At 31.3% G+C, this 21993-nt stretch overlaps 2 protein-coding genes across 9 annotated transcripts in view; one reads left to right on the forward strand and one right to left on the reverse strand.

Moving 5' to 3' along the window:
• Positions 1 to 21993, forward strand: part of LOC107445372 (kinesin-like protein KIF28P) — a 61960-nt gene that overhangs the window by 3259 nt on the left and 36708 nt on the right. For 2 of the 7 annotated variants that reach the window (XM_071179348.1, XM_071179351.1), the window contains exons 2-8: positions 8442 to 8593; positions 9658 to 9867; positions 12211 to 12343; positions 16682 to 16761; positions 17680 to 17794; positions 19975 to 20086; positions 21378 to 21485. In XM_071179348.1, the coding sequence (XP_071035449.1) occupies positions 8501 to 8593; positions 9658 to 9867; positions 12211 to 12343; positions 16682 to 16761; positions 17680 to 17794; positions 19975 to 20086; positions 21378 to 21485 (851 nt within the window). In that variant the 5' untranslated portion in view covers positions 8442 to 8500. Of the gene's footprint in view, positions 1 to 2023; positions 2043 to 8441; positions 8594 to 9657; positions 9868 to 12210; positions 12344 to 16681; positions 16762 to 17679; positions 17795 to 19974; positions 20087 to 21377; positions 21486 to 21993 lie in introns of those variants that run through there. The other 5 variants (XM_071179347.1, XM_071179349.1, XM_071179352.1 and 2 more) reach the window with 5 other exon arrangements.
• LOC107445373 (uncharacterized) overlaps positions 259 to 21993 on the reverse strand; it is a 26196-nt gene continuing 4461 nt past the window's right edge. Inside the window, exons 2-3 of one of the 2 annotated variants that reach the window (XM_071179355.1) lie at positions 3230 to 3411; positions 259 to 873 (exon numbers count right to left, since the gene is read on the reverse strand). In XM_071179355.1, coding sequence (XP_071035456.1) covers positions 737 to 873; positions 3230 to 3407 — 315 coding nt within the window. In that variant the 5' untranslated portion in view covers positions 3408 to 3411 and the 3' untranslated portion in view covers positions 259 to 736. Of the gene's footprint in view, positions 874 to 3229; positions 3417 to 21993 lie in introns of both variants that reach the window. The other variant, XM_071179354.1, reaches the window with a different exon arrangement.

Below are 21993 nucleotides of genomic sequence, written 5' to 3' on the forward strand. Positions count from 1 at the left end.
TTCTAATTGCGTCACACATTTTGTATGCTTAGATAAATTTTTCAAGTTCAGTATGTTTTATTTAAATCCAAGTAATTGTTTATTTTGCTGTGATTTCCAAATTAAAAAAATGTTCTTTATTTTTGTAAAAAATATAAACTTTTAGAAACAATGATGAAGGCGAAGCTATCACGAGGGTTGGTCCTAGTTTTGCATTAAGGAAAAATTTAATGATTAAAATGCTTGTTTTATGATATTGTTCAAATAAATTGCACAAACTCAAATAAAAAACTATTTTATTAGTTTGAATAACATGGTGAGATAAATAATTGATAGTTCATAAATAGCTCCTAATTAATGTTGATAATTTCATTGCAATAATTTTGGATACCCAGAGCAAGTATAAATTGGTGAATGAATTAGAAATTACAAGAATCAATTCACTGTTTCAGAAAGGGAATTTTATATCAGGATAGTACGTAGATTGTTGAATGTCCGATCCCGTGTAAAATCAGCATTATTTGAGAGATTCTAGTGATTCCTAATTTTTTTTTTGGGGGGGGGGGTTTACGAGCACTAAATGACCAAACTTCATTGAGTTGCCAATTTCAAATTCTTATATAAAATGTATAATTCCGATTTCCAAAAAAATCTGTGAGATCTTTAAATTTTTTATTTATTTTTGAATGAGAAAAAATTTGTTCCGTCACATTAAAAAATTTGTCTAAAAGGTGTAGATAAGAATAAAAGATTTCCATTAGAATATTCTGGCGCATGTTTTGGATTTACGTTCGCAGAACAAATTCAATCCACATTCAGGATCACTATTTGTCATGCCGTGTTCGTTCGGCAGTCCTCCGGGTGAATCGCTTGGATTGCATGCTTCTCCTTCCACTGTAAAAGAATAAAAATTACTTAAGAACGCCCAAAAAATAATTTTCCCTAACCTATAGTTTGCCTACGGTAAAAATTTCTCCCGCCACAAAGTCTGAGGCAGTCTGCTGCTATGGAAACAAGAATAGCGCATTTCAGGGAGGGTAGCTTCTCTTCTCTCTAGGGCTAACATAATAGACAGAAGAAAAAGATTCCTTTTCTCTCGCTGATCCGACCATAGTCAGCCCCACGGGTCCAGACAAATGGTTAGGGGAGTTTTTACTTTAGACAAACTATATTTACGCCCATCCTTAAAAAGTGCTCTATATATGAAAAACAACCCGTATATTTGTAAAGTGTGTTCTAATGATTGGAAAAACATGTATTGCGTGTTAAACTTAAACTAATTGGCACATAGATTGTGGTAAATAATTGATAATTAATTAGATAAAATCAAATATGTTAGCTAAAAAGGGTTAATTATTTAACTAACGGAATCAGATACAAAGCGTTGTTTCTCTGAATGAACATACCTTTTCTTTGAATTCCGGACCTACTTCCTAAATCTTTTAAAATTAACGTACTGATAAGCACAGTCTAAACTTGAAAAAGATTTATGATAATCAGGCCCACAGTCAAATATGAGTTTGGAGCTTATGTTATTAATTTATTATGTTATACATAATTAGGTTATTTTTTGCAAAATTAGTCATAAAAATAGGATACTTGTGTTATCATTTATTTTCTCTTTGGTAAAAAGGAACTGTCCATTTAAACAGCACGAATGTCAAAAAATAAAGGGCACGAATTATTTTCAGATAGTTTTTATCGTGAAAACCGAATTCAATTAATATTTTAAGATAGTTTTCGTAGTGAAAACCGAGTTAATTTATTAATTTAAGTTAGTTTCATGAAGAGTAAAATTGTTTTTTTTTTAACCCTTTAATAGGCCATTTATTTCTAGTAAGGTTAGGGTAAACCAACCAGTGAAGGAACATTTCATATATATTGATTAAAAATAAGAATTTGAAAGTTTTTCTTTAGATTGATTGGTTACAATACCATACTGCCAAACAATGGGAAGTCATCTAGCAATGTTTTGGATTACCTGGTCAAATCGACTTCTCTGGAAAATTTTTTGAATTAGTTATTATCTCTGCAACACCTTGTTTCTTTGAGAAAATTATAAGGTGAGTGTTTGAATTTATATGTTTGAAGTGGAATTAATTGCATGTAATAGCTTTATTTTTCTCACTGGAAAAAGAGAATTCAAAATATAGTTATTGAAATTACGTTTTATTACTTTTTAAGCATCATAGCATAATAAAGTACTGAGATAAGGGGGTGTTTATTCAACGGATCACCAAACGATGAAAGTTCCAGTGAAGGAACAAGTGTTCCATTACTACAATGAAAATAAAAGATAAAATTTAATTTTCTTGTACCTTCAGTGATGTTCCGCATCAAAAGTATGTTAAAAATACGAAAAACAACTTCTGACCAGTAAGGGAACAGGCATGTTCCTTTACTGGGCATAGATTTCCCAGTGAATGAACAGTATGTGTTAATATGTTGACACTTTAATTTTCAATTCATGATTACAAAAAAAAAAAGTTAACGTTTCCCAAGTATTAATATGTTATAATTTCAAGAATAGGCTTGTTTTTAAATATTTGTATCCCTTATAAAATCATAAAGAGCATTAAAAAATAACCAAAATTAAGTGTTCCTTTACTGGGTGTTCATTCACTGGTAAGAGCTGTCCCTTCACTTGGTCTTCTTCATGGTTAGTGTTCCTTCACTGGTTAGTTTACCCTACATTAAAATACTTTTTGAATTTAGACAAAAAAGTTCATTTATATTAGTTGATAAAATTTAATTTGAATTTTTATAACATTTTTTATGGTAAGTGTGTTTACTACTATCCAACAGGTGTTATAAAAAAGTAAGAAACTTAATGAATTTCATTTCTTTTCATTTGTAAAACAAATTTTACAATTCCTCCAAACTGAGAAAGGATCATTGTGTTATAATTTATTTTAAATTTCCTAAAACAGGCATATTGTAACCAATTTTATTCAATATTACTTCATTAGAGCAGAAGTTGATAACAAATAGCATACCAAAGTTGAAGTGTTGGTAAATATACTTACCACGGCCTTAGAAAGGATTAATATAGGTCTGATTGCGCAGACCGAGGTTAATTACTATTTTAAGATAATTTTCATCTATAAAACCAAGGTACATGACTATTTCAAATTAGTTTCCATCTTCAAACACGAACCATTTTTTGAGAGCAGAATAATGAATTATTCTGGATCAAGCTGATTTTGGATAGTACTTGAAATATGAAGGCATGATGGTAAAAACAACTTACTAAGGACTCTAACACAGTTGTCACAGCATCCACAAAAGCCACCATTCCTCTTTAACTTGAATCCCATGGGGCACTCGGGTTGCCCACACACTATCCTCCGGCAGACCATTTCGTCACAGACAGCCGCATTAGCAACAGCAACGCAGACAGCGATTATTAGAAGAATTGCCAGTTTCATATTCCTCACCTTATGAGGAAAAAAACAGATGAACAGGGTGATTCTAAAATTGTGTTGCTAACACATGATTTCTAGCGAGCATTATTTTGTATACAGGAATTCGCTTAAGAATATACACTGTGTAAAACAGAATTTGCAGATTTGGTCGATTATCTCCAGAACTACTGGACCGAATTTAACACTAGAAGGACTGAAACTTAGTATATACCTATATTGCCCAAAAGCAGTCAAAATGGCTAGATTGTGAAAGAATAACTAATGTGTAAAGAAATTTGTTTAAAATTAATTTTTAATATTTTTTAACATTATTTACAGTTATATAACAGGTTATTAGTAAATATTAATAAAAAAAATTATGTGTCGTACCAAAAGTCACAAAATTCTAAGAAATTGTGTCATTATATTATACATCATTGTTTTTCTAAATTTGATCTGTACATACATTGATACAATACAAAACAAATAACCATTCAACAATTGTAATATATACACTCATGATCGTGCGCTCATTGGAGTCGGAATTTATGAAATTGCGATAGAACAATTCAGGTCACAGGAAATGATGAACTGCCTTATTTCAAGTATTAGGGGAGAGTCGGGTAACCCCACCCACTTAAAGAGTATTGCTTATATTTCTGTATAATATTGAGTAATAATCAATATTTTTGTATGTTTCTATTGTTTTAACATCTAATTAAATAATGCAAAAAGAATAAACCAAAAATAGAATAGTTTAACTTAAAAAAATAGAAATTTAAAAAAAAACATATTTTTCAGCTCTTTTCAAAATGTGTCAGGTAGCCCCGCCCAGTTACAAAAATTATGTTTTTTGACTGTTTTTTCAGGTATAAATGAAAGTGATCAATGTATTGACAATAGATAAACCTCATTTATCATTTTTATCACAAAATTATTTTATTTATTACATATTTATATACTTTTAGTGAATTCTATCATTTAATAACAATCTTTTAATAACAACAATATTTGTTGCTAAAAATGCATATAACATTCTAATTTGAAGCAATAAAATAATAATGTTTGCAACCGTACATTTATCGACGAAATAAAATTGGGCGGTGATACCCGATATTCATGTGAGCGGGGCTACCCGAAATCCAATTTTTTTGTAAATTTGTAATTACTCGAACAATTTTTCACCTATAAACTTCTTTCTTCGTGCAAATTAAACTTAAGACTACATACTTTAATGCTGTATGTATAGAAAAAATTATTATTTTAGTGTTAAAATGAAGTTTAATCGAAACATTCAACCAATTTTTCTTAATTTCACGACTACTGTATTCAACATATTTTCAAAACTATTGTTTACCATGTTAACAGCTGCATAAATACTTGAAACTTTGAAAATAATCTTTTTTTAATATAACAATTAATATCGGATGGCCTATTGATTTGAAAAAATATTCTATACATATGAAATTGACTGTGGGCGGGGGTACCCGCTGGGGCGGGGCTACCCGACTCTCCCCTAAATCACGCTGCAAGTCCTGTATATCTGTAAGAGGGGACCATACCCCCTACTAACTCATTTTCTTTTGTTGATTCTGCAACCGCTATTTCATACCTTCCGACTCCGAGTGTAACGCACGACCATGCATGTGTATTACAATTTTTCAGTTTGTTATTTTTTTTAATCGTATCAATGTATGAACATATCAAATTTCATTTCCAGTAGTTCTAGAGATAATCGACCAGATCTGCAAATTCTCTTAATTACTTACACCAGTGTAGTTAAAAACAATTATCCGGTTCTCATAATTACAGTCACAGTGATAAAACTTAATTTTCTTAAATAGTAAAAAAATTTTCTACCTCAAAGCGTGGTTCCTATATAGTTAAAAATCTAAAAATGAGTTTAAGCTGGGGCTAAACTGCGATGTAGAAAAAGGTAGTTTATAAATTGTAAACGAATTAGCGATTCAGCTATAATTAACGTGTTCTGACGGCAACGGGAAGAAAAAAGAAAATGTGATTAGTATAGCCTTCTTTATGCCTCTAGCCCTCACCGCTTCTATTCGCGTTGAACAATATTGTAATAATGGAATAATGATATTTTTAAAGTAAATATTCTAAAATTTTTTGATGCGATATTTTTTGTTTTTCACTGTTAAAAGAAGAAAAAATTGATGTTATCGTTTGAAAAATTTTAACCTGTGTCACTGTAACCCCAATCATATATAAACTTGGTAATTGGTCAGTTCCCTGATTTAAAGATTTCGGAGGTCACTTTATAAAGTTCTGACGATAACATTCGTAAACAGACAAAAAATTTTAACTGGTTTTAATATTAAGAGTGGAGAGAATATATTTTATCCTTCCCTTTTTCGTTATAAACAAACGATTTTGTATTAAATTAAAATATTTTGAAACAAACTTCTTATTTTTAATAAAAAAAGAATTTCTAGCGCTTTACCAACAGTTTTTAACTGTAACTATGAACTCCTATGACCGCCGTTTTATGATCTATGATCATATGAAAAACTATGAACTCGGTCGTTCGGAAAGTTGACAGCAATCAAACGACTTGTAACATTTCAAAAGTTGAATGAATTTGGAAAAAAGCTCCAAAAGCTGAACTGACCCTTTGGTGTTTAACAGTGTTTTAAAAAAGCGTCTTTTTTATGATACTTCTCTATACAAACAGAAAGTTTACAAATATTCCTTTCTAAATGCAAGATTTGTTCGTAATAAACGGGTTCTGTCTCTGCTCTCTCTCAAATCGAACTAACCAATCAATAAAAATTTTCTCGTTAAATCAAGTCTGGTAATAAACGAATTCAACGGTCATGTGCTGAAATATTCAAACTTAATCTTTAATTAATTTTTGTCTTTTTACTATTAAACTCGGGTATTTAGTTCGGAGTTTCTATTACTTCACCCTAGTGAACCGTGTCAGAGAAGTTGCAGAGAGAAAAAAAGAGTACTTGCTAAAATGACATCTACTTTAGGTTATTAATAAATATTAAAGTCTGCATAATTTGTTTTAAAAAAAACCCCGAAAATTTTTATTATTAGTTTGCAAAAACTAATGTGCTAATACAGTGTAAATAATCGTTGTTGTTATTCTTAACTTGTCTAGCCATTGTAAATTTTCCCAGCTGGTTCGCCTTTAAATGCACATTAGATTTAGGACTGCAGAACGATCGAAATTACGGCTGAGACCTATCGAAATAAAATTTCTTTTCACTTTTTTCCTTTTATTTGATAAAGAACATGGTCAAATTTTGAGACTTGCATCTTTGTGGAAAACTTAAACATAATTTTCAATATACGTAATTTTCCCGTAATTACCCGGATGAATATAAAAACATTGTTAAAATTTATTTTTCTCAATATAAAAAATAGTGTTTTAATTTCTCCTTCTACAAAAAGGTTACATAATCTGATTTTTTGATCAACAAAGATTATCCAGATATCTTTGGCTGTCATCAGTTAAAAATGAGTGAAAGTTACAACGGTATTTGTCTGCAAAATATTATGATACTATATGATATATATGAATATATATGATACCTATCTGCTTTGAGAAGCCGAAAAAATCTCCAAAATTTGACCCCCAGTCAATATTGCTAATGCCAATGATGCTCATTAAATCGTGGTAATGTACGGATAGTGTGGTAACAAGTAAATGCATGCTACGGTTCGAATTTAATATATTAATGTAGGTAAAGTGATTATAGCTTTTTCCTAAATAATGAAAAAAGTGCCTAATTTACTTTTTATTTAACAAATTTAATATATTAATGTAACGTATTTAATATATTAATGTAGGTAAAGTGGTTATAGTTTTTTCCTAAATAATGAAAAAAGTGCCTAATTTACTTTTTATTTAACAAGTTTCACCTGCAATATTTATTTAACATCCCTTTTTATTGTTATTTTTATTGGGGTTTTCATTATTATTCAAAATTGAAATAGCTATAAAATTAAAAGTGGTTATTTTTTAATTATAGCATAAAGTAATTGCGTAATTTTATGGTAACTCTGTGTTTCCTTATTATGCAACATTTTATTGGTAAAGATATTTAGATAAACATTTAAAAAAAATTTGAATTCTAAATAAGTTTTCTTTATTAGTAAATTTTATGTAAAAGTGAATATTTTTTTTTAAATTCCTAGTAAATTATACAATCAAAAACGACTTCTTAAATATATTTTTATCTTTGGTGCATGAAAGGAATTCTTGATGTGCTTCATTAGTTACGGAGATATAGAAAAACATGCAAGAAAAGAAAAAAATGAAATTGAACTTTAGGGACTAAACGTTTAATCCCTCTCCTGCCTAAACAATTGGAGTGATTTTCTTAAAGATAGTAACTTTACTAGTCCACATTTTAAAAGTCAAGAATCCAAATCCAACCAAAAAAAATTTATGTTTATTCAGAGTACACATTGTATATGATTTCGTCATTTAAAATATTGACTACATAAATTAATTAGCATATTTTAGGTCAAACTCTAGAACTATACATTTATATTAAAAGTGGACAACAATTCAATAACCAATAAATAATAAGAAATAAATACAATAAGGAAAATATACAATAGTAGGAAAATTGGGAATTAAAAAGTATCATTCTTCTCCTTTTCCGCTTCCCACAACTAAATGTCCCTGAACCAGATTTTTCGCAGTTCATGAGTTGAATCTTAATCACTTAACGTATTTCTTATCTAAAACATTCAATTAAAAACTTCCACATGTCCTGGCTTTGCTCCAGAAAAAGCACAGTAAAAAAAAAAGACCCTGCACAAATATGAAAAGCGGCCTTTCACAGAATGAGTTCACGCGACGACTAAGAAATAAATAATAGAAAAATAAACAATACTAAGAACTATAAATTGCATGAGAAAGGTGGTCGGGGATGTTTGCTGATCAATCGAATAATCGAATGCAGAGAACATTTAGTGGAGATATCGTTCCTTTTCCCCTTCCCCAATCGATTCTCAAGCAGTTTCCTTGGAGACAAAAAAGCCTCAACACACACAAATTTATTAAGATTCCTTTTTAAGTTCTAAGAGAGGTGGACATTCATTGAAAGAGGTGTCGTCCTAAGATATTTCAGCTGACGATGGGGAGTCGTCAGAAGAAACAATTCAACTCCACGCGCGATAAGATGCCGGATGTGGAGAATGTCAAGGTGGCTGTCCGGGTCCGGCCTTTTGTATCCTTTGAGATTTTATTTATATAGGTATTTTGTCTTTCATATGTTAATCGAAAAGTAACTAACTCTGATAATGAAATGAATTGAAAAAAAATATAGAAAATTAAAAAAGTTTTTATAGTTCTTTGCAATATCGTGATAAGCAACAAATAGATATAGGTGTCTTTAATATATATCTATGAAGTCCATAAATGTTTCTATTACTGTTTTATATTTAGATATTTTTTTACTATAGAATAGTATTTAACAAACTTAACATAAAGCAAAGGAATAATTCTCGTATTTTTTAATTAATGAATTGTTATAAGATTTTATTTATATATTTTTTATTATTTAATTGCTATTTTGCTCAAAAAACAGAGGAACTCTTAAATTTAGGTGTGTGGAGCACTAATTAAGTAAAACAGAAAAAAATGCAAAATCTTACAAAGGATTACACTTACTGAGAATATGGATACTTCATATTAGCCTGTGGTCCGGTGCGAGTAGTATATATGTTACCATGAATGATCGAAATCAAGAGAATGTCGACTTTCCCCGGTGAATGTCAACAATCACTTAATCGCTTTGGTGAATGTCCGAAATATTTGTAATATCCGATTTGATATTAATTTATTTGATATTTTAATATCTGCTGAGGATAGATTAGGAGAAACATGAGTGTTCGGAGTACCGGTTAAATGTATACCGGGTAGTGGAACTTGACCTTAAAAAATATTTATGTAAGGCATACCGGGCAGTGGCACTTAATTAGACCTAGTATGCGTTTCAGACATTGACCAAAGCGACTATATGATTGTCAACATTCTCTGGAGGAAGTCAACAATCACCCATTTCAGTTATTCACAGTAAAATATGTACCGGCGTCGCTAATTTAGTGACAATCGGTCTACCTTCTGTGTCATATTTCTTCCATTTTTCATTCTACGAAGAAGCCTGCAGTTATTGTATAGTAATTAATGACGGTTTTTTATCGATCAAAATAGCGAGACTATTTCCCATAACCTACTAAAACGTTCGATTAGCTCAGTTGAAATTGTCTTTTCTTTAACCTTTTAATTCAGAGCCAAAGGGAGCGCCAGAGGAATGCCAAAAACATAATCTCAATGTACGACAAGATGACGTTTTTGAACAATCCTGACGCACCTTCCGAAGAATCGAAGAAATTCACCTTTGATCACAGTTATTGGTCCCACGACGGATTTCGAGAACTTGAAAATGGGCTCATCGTAAAAGACCCTGCGCAACCCAATGGGGACAAATACTGCGACCAGGTTATAACCTCTTTCTTTTCTTTTTCTTTTTTTTTTTCATATACTAACATATCATTCCTCTTGTTCTTATCGTTTAAAAAATATCTCTAATGTTACTTTTTTTTTTTGAAAAGTACCTTATGATTTTTCACTTATTAAACCCATCAAGAAATATAACTAAAACTATGGAAAATTGTCTTATCCTGCAAATATCGTATTATTTCACTTGTTTTGATCTTTTTAAAAATCATCATAACCTTTTTTTAAAAATATCCTTGAAGTTATCTTTGCTTCGTTCTTTTTTTTCTTTTTTTGTCACGTAGCTTATGATTTCTCCCTTTTTAAACTCACCAAAAAATGTAAGAATATAGAAAACTGTCTTATCCTATAACTATCCTATAATTTCTTCTGCTGTTATGTACATCATTTTTCTTTTTTTAAACAAAATTCCTTGCATAAATTTTTCTTTTAGTTCATTTATTATTTTTTATTTTTATTTCTATAACCTTTTTAAAAAACCTTTTAGAATATTTTTTTTCTTTTTTGTGAAGTATCATATATTTTTTTTTATGTCCGTTATAATTTTTAAAACCCCTTCAGTAGTTTTTCTTAATGTAAACTAAGCTAATTATCTGTCTTGTTTGTACGTCCGTTATCCTTTAAAAACATTTACAATATTCTTTCTTTAAGTAAATTAAATTGTTACATTAATACGAGTACTTTATTTAACGTTTATTTCATGTTTAATTTAAATAATAAAGGCTGCACTTTGTTGAAATGCAACATAAATATCAGAAATTTTTTTATAACATTTGGAAAATAACATTGATTGATATGGGTGTATATTTCAGCTTTCATTCCAAATTTGCAGCCGCACTAACACTTTAAACGATTTAAAGGTTTCCAATCATTTCCAGTCCTGACCCAAAATCAACAGCTTTATGACTCAATGATCTTATTTTAAAGTTAACATTTAAAAATAACATATATTTTCCATTACGTAAAACGTTTTATTTGTTTTCGAAAAAATAGAAAAAAACCGACTTGGTTTGGATAACAAATGGCTAATTACTAAGTTTATTTATAAAATAGAACTATGTGAGTAACAAGAGTCATGAGTAAAAATTGGATCAATAAACTAAATCTATAGGGTGTTCTGTATAGACTGACCTTAATATGTATTTTGTAGAATCTTTATCAAAAATATAAACAAAATGCCTACTCATTGGAGATCGCAAATTAATATTTAAGTTAAGGAAAAGAAAAACGTTATCGAAAACTGACCAATTTTAGTAGAGGAAGGTGGATGTAATAAATATCAAAACAAGTTTTATTGGAAGTTGAAACTTGAAGATGTTTCGTTTTTCAACTCTTCTGTTTCCTCCAGCAAACATGTCTTGTTGTTTCATACTCTTGCCTGATTTGTAAAATTTCGAAACAGTTTATGTTTTTTAACTGGTTAAATATTACTTTGTATTTTTTTGATTTCAGTTTTAGTGCGGATTTCAAAAATACATATTAAGATTTTTTTATCGAACATCCTATACACAACCTTGCTTTACCACGTGTATAGTATGAAAAAAAGTGTTTCTTTATTTTCCAAAGAAAGTTGGCTACACCACTCGGAATGTCTTCCTATCCAAGTTTGTAACACGATTTATAGTTTAAAATTACAAGGAAAGTTTAAGGGGAGTTTTTTTTTCAAATTGCTTTACAACCATGCTTAACATTATAGATAGTCCAATACTTGACAAACACGGGACACAATTATGTAATTTTGTCAATTCCTTTACAAATCACTTTGTACAGGAAAAAAAGATAAAATTTCCTTTCCTGAATTTTATCCAACAGCAACATGGTTAGTCAAAATTCTCCTAAAATTCAAAGAGCATCAACAAAATGATATTGCAATTAAATACTATAATAATATTCCTTCACGATAATTAACTCAAAATATATTGTTTGTTCTTAACCCGATTTCATTAATGGAGAATTTCACCTTTCATCTCTTAAATAGACCACTGCAGAAAGTCTAAGTAAAAAAGTTTGCTGAGACAAAATCTACCGTCAAAATTTTAAACTATAAATAACTAACCAGGATAAAACCTGGCATGAGCAAATTATCACGTGAATCAAAATGGTGCGATGCTTTTATTTACAAATAAATATTTGATATTTCGGGATATTTGACTTTGCGACAAATCGTTTAATTTACTTTGCACCAGCATAAAATAAAGCATTTGCGTAAAGTCACGGTGCACATTTGACAAGTCAACGAGCAAAAATCCGAAGTTTTACGGACGGATTTTTTTTTTAACAGTGAAAGTTTGATCGTATTTAAACTATCTACTATATTTCTTGTAGATGACAGTGTTTAACGACCTAGGCAAAGGTATTCTGAACAATGCTTGGGAAGGATACAACTCAACACTGTTTGCGTATGGACAGACAAGCTCCGGAAAATCATGGTCCATTGTGGGATACGGCGTCAACAAAGGTAATACGACTAAACTTGATTATTTTTTTTAGAAATATTAGATTAAACTCTATGTTTCTGTCCGGGATGAGATGAAACATGACTTCCTTTATTTCACAGCAGCCAAACTTGAAGTCCCAGAATAATTATAACAGTTTACAAATAACAATTTAAGGTAAACTTAATTTGTTTAATTGTTCTCGGATCTAAAAACACTTCTCTGTCCAATTAATAGGTTTTGTATGAATGTTTTAGTTGTTTGCATGTAGTGGAGGACAAAATCATTCTAAATTAAATTATATTATTGAATTAATAAAATGCTAAATCATTAAAGTTTCTACCACTCTAGATATTCAAATGAAATGTTTGATTTTTCAGTATTTAAATAGATATCCCCTCATCACATCATTTTGAATAAAATACGAAACTATTTTGGCATTTAATAATTTTCCTCTAGTTAGAAAATTTTTGTTAAATTGTCTATTTTTTCAAAAGCTATCATCTTTGATATTTAAAATATTGTCCCGTTTCCTAGTCTAGACAATTTTTTTCAGTGCGATAGTTCATATGGTATGAAATCAAAGATTTATTGCAGGTGTAAAATACTGTAACTGAGGTTTTTATTTTGCTTGGCGGAAGAGGTTCGAATAGTTCTATTATTGGCTGTTTTTCAAAGGCTCAAGCACCTCATAATTTTTTTTTACAAATAATATGCTTTTTTTATTACTGCTGTGAGGTCGAAGCACCTATTTATGGTTATTTTATTTAATAACTGTCGTTGAACAGCCGACCTAATTTTTAGAGTTTAGGTCTCCTGGATCAAGTATTGAGAGAAATTTGCCTTTGTAGAGGACTTTTTGATGGAACTAATCCGCATTTGCGCTACAGGGAGTGGAAAACCATGAAAAGCTCCCACTGTTAACCTAACGCCAAGGGGACTCTAACTCGTTATCCGTCTACCACTGAGGATATTTTACGTCAGCACTGAGGTCGGTGTGAAGTGGGTGTGCAATTCGTATCGACCAGCCATCGCTGGGATTTCGAACCGGGTTCATCTCCTTTGAAAGCGAACGTTCTATCCCATGAGCCATTACGGCTCTATTTATGACTATTAAGCCAAGTTTAGCTTTTCTTTAGCCAGTGCCCTCTATGCTGGTTCTGAAAATGGGGAATTGAAATACCGTCAATATAAAGCCACAAGTGCTTTATAAAATGAAAAGGATTAGTGATTTAGTTCTTTGATATTTAAAATATTCACTCAAACACTGTATTTTCTGGGCTCATAAAGTTTTTTGAAAATTGAGAATTATTCATTGATTTTGATAATTTTCAACTATTTGCAAAAATATCGCCAAATAGTCAAATTTCAAGAAAGCGTAGCAATTTCTAAAAAATTTAATTTATTTGTCCGTTCTAAAGCTGAGATAATTCTTTACAGCACTATTATGAAGTTCAAAACTATAACTTTGCCATAAACTCTGTCCTTATTTTTTTTTTTTTTTTCTGGTGAAAGAACTTCAAAAAACATTGTTAAGATTCTCATCCAAATGCAATGTATCTCTTTTGTCCGTTCTTGAAATATCAGTTCGCGCAAAATGTATATTTTATTCACTCAATATTTTTCGGCATGATAATATATTTCTCTATTTACATGAAAATATGCTTTTATAAATTAAAAATGCAGTTTTTCTTTTAGTTTCATAATTAAAAATGAAACTTTTCTTTAGTTGGCGAGTGTTACTGAGCAGAGCCTGCTAGTTTTAATTCATTTTTGTCTTATGCAAATTTTAATACATTTAATATGTCACGGTAGATGAATGAGAATTAAATCAGTAAAACACAGATATTGGACAATTACTTTCATTTTAATTAATTTTTATCCTGTGTACCATGATTTATTGAATGCATAATTTAGCGCCGCAAGAACTACACTGGTTATCATAAATTAAGGAAAATTCACAAAAATCGCGATAACTCAAGAAATTACACATGGAATTTTATGAAACTTACCCACAATATACAACACATAGTAAGGTATTAAACAACATAAAAAGAAATTATCAGACATTAATAGTAGTATAGAAATTAGCACATGTATAAAATAAACAAATTGGAAGTATCGGTTTGCAATAGAAAAAGTACCTTTAATATGGAATATGATTGCCTCTAGAAGCAATACAGCACAAACAGCGATGTGTGATGCTTTCAATTATGCGGTCTATCAGTTCAATAGGAAGTGAGAGCCATTGCTCTTGTAAAGCAGTTGCAAGCGTGGCAAGGGTCTGAGGGGGCGGATTGATGGCAGATACACGCCTCCCTAGAGCATCCCAAACGTGCTCGATAGGATTCAAGTCCGGGGATCGAGCTGGCCACTCCATGCGAGTAATTGTTTCCTGTTGAAGATAATCATCAACAATGCGAGCTCTGTGTGGTCTTGCATTATCGTCCTGTAACAGGAAGCAATCACCAATTGCCCCGGCATATGGGCGCACATAAGCATCAAGGATGTTGTCTCGATAAACCTGAGCATTCACGGTTCCCCTTGGAAAGACATGGAGGTATGTGCGCCCTCCTAAGGATATGCCTCCCCAAACACAGACACTGCCTCTTCCGTATGCATCTCTTTCACGGATGTTTGATGGATGATAACGGGTCCCAGGTTCTCTCCATATCAAATAACGTCTACTGTCACTTTCTAGACTAAACCTGGACTCATCCGTAAAGAGAACAGGCCTCCATTGATCTGACGTCCAGTGGACATGTTGTCGGGCCCACTGCAAACGGTCTCTCCTATGGCGTGATGTGAGCGGCACGCAAATGGCTGGTCGTCTCGCATACAGACCACCTTCGTGGAGCCTTCTGCGCACAGTTGACGTTGACACCAACCTTCCGGTGGCTGCAGCAAGAGAGGATCTAAGATGTGTCGGAGTAGCGGTTCTATTCCTGCGTGCACTTAATGTCAAATATCGGTCATCGGCACTGGTCGTAACAGTTGGCCGTCCTTGACTGAACCTCCTAGATGCCGAATCTGTGGTTTGAAATTGCCTCCAAAGTCTATGAACCACAGATGGACTCACATTTAGCCATCTGGCCACTTCTGATTGACTCTGCCCTGCCTCTAGTCTCCCGATGGCTCTCCATCGTAGTTCTTCAGGCAAATGATGCCTAGAGGTCATTATTACGAATTGGCTATCTCAGATTTTCAATGTCGCAATCACAGTAAAATTTGTGTGCTTTCTCTCAAACTTGGACTTTTATGCTCCAGGCAGATGACGTAAGCCGAGTGCAGCGCCACTAATTTGCATATTGCAATTTTACTCAGCTACTCTTAGTGGACAACATATGCAAATTTTGCACGGTTTGGCTTACTTTTGAAAGAGTTATCGCTATTTTTGTGATTTTTCCTTAATTTATGATAACCAGTGTATGTTGCGTGGAACGAGTTGGAGTTCTCTATATAAGTTGATCAAATGTTGTTAACTAAGTCTGACGTCAAAAACAGAGGAAAGATGACTGGGGTATCTGGGATTACCTACTACAATTCTTTACAGAGCAATGCTATTCTTCTTTATTTACCCACAAATTAAGGCTAAACATTTTAAGAGAAGAATTGTAAAAATGGATCATATGATTCCAAAGTAGCAAGAAACCAAATATGAAGTTAAAAAATTTCTTTAAGAAAAATATCGCATGTGTTCCTGAATTAGAATTATAGCCGGCAATTCCTTTTTTATTGGGAATTTCAGAATGTTTTTTTTTTAATTTTTTTTTTTAAAATGAACTATTTTTTATTCTGTTCACTTCTGTCACTTCACTTTTATTCATTGATCGCTCTGACAAACAACAGTATCTAATAAACAACTATAATAAACAAGGATATTTCACTGTTTTGTGTGAAATAAAAGGACTACGATAACACGCAACATATTCGAAATATTAAATCAATATATCTGTGGTTATACTATATCTATGGCTATTCTGCAGTTTAAAAGAATCTTACAGAAACAAAATTTTTTTTCCCCTTTTTTTAAAATATTGTTAAGATGAAATGTTGCAGTGAGTTATTGTTTGTTCTTTGCACGCGATTTTCTTGCATCAATTTAAAAAAATCTCACAAGTTTCACACATCAATATTTACTTAGGTTGCTTGAATTTTTTTTTTTCAGCTGTTATTATGAAATACCGAAGTTATTGATGTTATTATTATATTGTTTCGAAAATGTTTTATGATACGAAACTTCAGATGATTCGACTTGTAATTCTCTAAATATCCTAAAAATGACTTTAAACTATAAAATATATGTAACTTTTCAAATAAATTAACTAAATATTCGAAATCATTGAAATATTCAATTTTAGGTATCGTGCCAATGTTTTGCGAAGACCTATTTAAAGGAATAGTCGACAGCAAGCATTCTGGGGAAAAAATTGAATTTGAAGTAAGATAATAAAATTTCATTCATAGAATGAAGCTTTTTTTAAATTTTAATAACACAAACATCAGATGAAAGGGGTCATGCATTCTCATTGGAAATATGAATCACATGGTATGATCTAGTTTTCTCATGAGAAGATACAGATTTTTTAGGTTGTCATCAGTATGAAATTAATAAAAGTTATTATGATACTGTTTAGCTAAAAATATTTCTTAAGTCCTACTTTAAATGTAATTACGTGTAATATTTATGTACTATCTTTTCTTAATATTTTCTCCTCTTATTGCGTTGTTTATTTTGATTATTATTTCAAAATAATGACTTTAAAATTAAAAGTGGATTTCATGCCAAAGCTATCATTTACTATATCATTACACAACAGTTTATGACAAAAATATTTAAACCGGTTTCTAAACTTTTTAACCATTTTACAATTATTTAACAGTAAATAAGTTTTCGCAATACAGTAGGGGATTTTGTATGTAAAATATTATATATTACGCTTAGCGTGAGCTTCCTATACCCTAATTCGTTTTTCGATTGTGAAATTGTAAGGAACTCCGTTTAGATTTTTAAATTTTAATTTTCGATAATTGTCAAAATTACAAAAGCAATAATTACAGATAATAACATTACAAGGGGAAAAATACACATTATTGGTAAATACCTTTAAGTTATTGATGAATAAATATTTTACAGGTAATTACCGTAACAAATTTCATTAATTTATTAATTTTATGCTGATGATCGTTAAAGAGATCTGTTTTTTTTTTACAATAAAAAAACATACAATTTTTTTTTCTTTTTTCTAATAAAGCACGAAGTGGTGAAACGGGAATTATATTTTTTATGTTATCTAGATATAAAAATATTTATGAAAGAACTACTATTGTTTATGCATGAAACTCCTTTCCAATATAGGTTCGATTCAGTATGCTGGAAATTTACAACGAAATTGTTCGAGATTTGTTAAATCCAGGCCTAAGTAAGAAAAAAGGATTAAAAGTCAGAGAACATCCAACAAAAGGATTTTTCGGTTAGGAGTTGTCTTTATTCACTAAATATAAAAGTTAAGTTAGTTTTTTTTTCCTTCATCATAACACTATTTATAGGACGATAAAAAATATACAGGAGTTGGACAGAAACTTTTTTATACTAACTCTATGTAAACAATCCTTCTTTTCGAAGTAAATGTTTTGAAAGATTTTACATAGCTAAAATGTTGGTACAATTTGAAAGAAAATGCTTGAACCTTTTTAGAAATGGCGTCCTTTTTATTCATATAAATTCGAATAGACTGAAATGTGAAAAAGGAAGTTAATAACCTCTGTCAAGTTTTAAATGTAATAAATAAAATATTTGTAGACTGATCGTAAGGACACGGTTCCCAGTAGAACACTGAAGTCAAGCGTCACTGGCTGCGGTCAATAAGCTGGTGGGTGACCACTTTGATCAACCTACATAGGGACCGAGGGAGCGGTCCCTATGCTAACTGTTAACTATGCCCTAGTTAAACTGGTCTTCAGCAAAGTGCTGACTTCACACTCAAGTCGTCGGGCTACCAAAGCAGAGAGCCATCCCTTCTGCAGAGGATTAAAATTGTGTAGGCGTGTCTTCGAATCATCCTCAGGGATGTTTCCCAGACCGTCGCCAATAGTCCATTGTGCAGCTATAGTACGACGCATAGAACGAACCTACCTACCTATTTCGTCCAAATCTCGTACTTGTTGAGTGCAATCGAAACAGCTCGGGATTCGTAAAAAAGAGATTATGATAAACTAACAAGAACAAACTTTTAATTATAACATGCAACAAGTATATAGATCTTTAAGATCATCCTAAAAATCAAATTTACTTAATGCTTGCGCATTCTAATCGAATTATATTCATATCAAGAATAAATAGTTATCTAAACATGTCGACTGCCAAAAGAGGTCCAAAACCTAAGAACTGGTGGGGAGTCCACTTACTTTCCAAAATGACCGTCAGCGCCATCTATCAAAAACCTTTTCTACATTTAATATCAGCAATTTTGAAATCATTTGAAAGGATTACAACCTTTATTTAAGACTGCTGTTTTAATTATAGTGGTATTTGGAAAAGAAAAAAAAGCTTTCAACGTTTCATTTTGGTCTGTGTAAATTGTACCAACAGTTTTGTCATGTTCCAAAGCATTTGTTGTTAAAAGAAAGATTGTTTACATAAAGTTAGAACAGAAATATTTCCATATTTTTATCGAACTCCCGAGCAAGTTGTTCTAAATTAGACTGCCGGTTTTAAAAAAATTAGTACAGAAAAGCAGTTGAAGCTAAAAAACGCTTGCAACAAATTAATGCGATAGTGTATAAGTATTACTTGCTAGAATTTCTGTTTTAGATAAAAAAAATTTCCACAGATGGCGTTGTAAGTAGTAAACATATAGGTTAAAGAGAAACAATTGAATATTTCATCAACATTAATGCTCAGAATCTTTCAATGCATGAAAGTGACAATAAAATATTTTAGAAATGTCCCCCATCAGGCGAAATCACACATTAAATTTGGAAAATGAAATATTCATACATAAAGACGCAATGAAAAAACGATGGATAGAACCTAAGCGAACTCTGTCGAAATATTTTTGATCTAAAAAGTAAAACTTTTATTTTATCATTTATTTTATTACAGTCGTTGAACAGCCGACAGACCCAATTTTTTGAGTTTACAACTACTAATGTTTCATAGCCTTGTAATTTTGAAACCAATCCAGAAGACAAGGGAACTCCTATATCAAGTATTGGGAGAAATTTGCTTTCGTGGAGGACTTCTTAATGGAACTAACTCGCATTTGCGTTATATGGAGAGGAAAACAGTGAAACCCTTCCACGGTTAGCCCGACGGCAAGAGGACTCTAACCCGATCTGTCTACCACTGAGATATTTTACGTCAGCACTTTGGTCAGTGCGAGCTAGAGGCGGAATTCGTATCGACTAACTATCGTTCGGATTCGAACCCCGTTCACCTCATTGGAGGACGAACGCTCTATACCCTAAGCAGTCGCCTTCAGAGTAAAAATTTGTGCCTTTTCATCTGAAGTCGTTGCTAGAATTTTATTTTAACTCAATCGTTATAAATTTTTGAAAGCCGTCAGTCTAGTTTAGGTCATCTAAAATATTTCTTTGCTATAAAAATATTAAAGTGCCTTCCTCAAAGTTCACTAATTTTTCTCCTTCGTAGCTGAAGGATTGAGCTCTGCCTTAGTCACAACTTACAAAGATATCGAAACACAACTGGATCTGGGGACCACAAATCGAAGCATAGCATCTACCAACATGAATGCCACAAGCAGGTAAACTCAGATATTTAAAGTGGTCATTTATTTAACTATATATAAAATTTTACCAGGGAAGGATTTTCCTATTATTGCTGTCAAAATTTGCGAACAGACGCTACGATCAAAGTATTATGCAACGATCTAAGTAAATGGAGTCTTTAGAAATCAATAAAATGTTTACTTTTCTAGAGCGTCATTCTATTTATTAGCTACATCGCTAAATAAAAAGAAATTTGACTTTAAATTGGCACACATTATACTTGTCAAATCCGCGTACACTGACAGAAAGTTTAATTAATTTGAAGTTAGTTCTACTACTAGCTTTTGAAATAATTCTACAATAATTGCTTGTAACCTTGTTGAGTACATTGATTTGACATTGATTTAGTTTGTTCAGATGTCTCTTCTGTATTTCTATACTTTTACTATGACAGATTTAAAAATTTTTTTTTCATGCTTCATGATTCTTCTTTCGAGTAAATTCCATAAAAGTAAATTCCATTTAGTTTAAGGTCGGTCTTCGTAAAGAAAGATTTGAGTTAACGTCTGGAGACTGATATAGCTTAAAGAAATGATTCAGCAGGTTTGAAGGCTAAAATGGCATCACAATATACGACACCTACGTAGATTCGCTACCCTGCTGAAAATAAAAATCCATACTCACTTCGAGCTTCTTGGTTCACGTGCTGAGATATTTTTTCAGTATGTTTACATAACCAATATTGTTCATTTTTAAATCAATAAATTCCAGATAACTAAGAACGATTCATTGACTATTAATGAGGAATATCAATCACTTTAAGGTGAAGATATCTTTCAACAAGGAAAAAAAAAAGAAGAAAACAAAAAGTAGCTTTATCCTTACAGTAGCTTTAATGTCAATTTTACGTATTTTCCTATATTTCTATAAATATTTACCATCTAAAGACGGCTGGTCCAGCAGTTGTACCCTAAGTTGTTTTTTGAAAAGTGTTTGATACATGGGATATCTATGGGATGTATACATGGGTTATGGTATCACATAAATCATATCTATATAATTTATGTGATACCATATTTCGTTTGCCTTCAATGTAACATATTTGTCTCAACATGACATAATATAACAAATCAAGTACTTTTATAACAAAAAACAACAACTTAGGATACAACTGTTGTACCAGTAGTTAAAGCAAATTAAAAGATGTTTGAAAGAAAGAATACCTTTCTATGTCTAGCTTTATGCTTAAATTTATACGACACCTTTTTCAAAAAAGTTGGATTCACTAATTATTATATTTATTGATATTTTTATTATTTCCGATAGCCGAGCACATACCATAGTCGGCATAACACTTGTTCAGAAATCAAGGAATATGAAAGGACAGGAAACAGCAAAGACGTCGATGGTGAATCTAGTAGATTTAGCTGGCAGGTAAGTAGATGGAGAACTTTGAATTGTAGATATAGAATAACGTGTAGATATAGAACTGATAAGTAGATGTATGTGTATATATCGAACTTATATAGAATGTAGACATAGAACTTAAATGTAGATATCGAAACACCCAGAAACAGAGAGAGAGAGAGAGGTCTAACCTTGCATATTTTTGTGTTTTTTTCTTCCTTTTTTTCTTCTTATTTGCTTTTGATTTAAAAGAAATAAAAATTTTGAAGAAAAATACTTAGAAAGTCTATACAATACTATAGCTCTTTTTTTTAAATACTAATTTACGCTTTTTTTTCGTAAGATTCAAGAATGAAAACGCTATGTAACAAAAGTTCTTGTAGAAAAAAATGCACGATACATATTAGTTTTAAGCAGAGCTAATGACGATGTAAAAATATGACGATGTATCGAAATAATCGCTGTACATATGCTTTCTTTTACTGAATAATAATATAATAAGTATGGTGTGACATTAGGTCACAGCCTAATTTAT

Source organism: Parasteatoda tepidariorum, chromosome 4, assembly GCF_043381705.1.
Source record: "Parasteatoda tepidariorum isolate YZ-2023 chromosome 4, CAS_Ptep_4.0, whole genome shotgun sequence".
In the NCBI taxonomy this organism is placed as follows: Eukaryota; Metazoa; Arthropoda; class Arachnida; order Araneae; family Theridiidae; genus Parasteatoda; species Parasteatoda tepidariorum.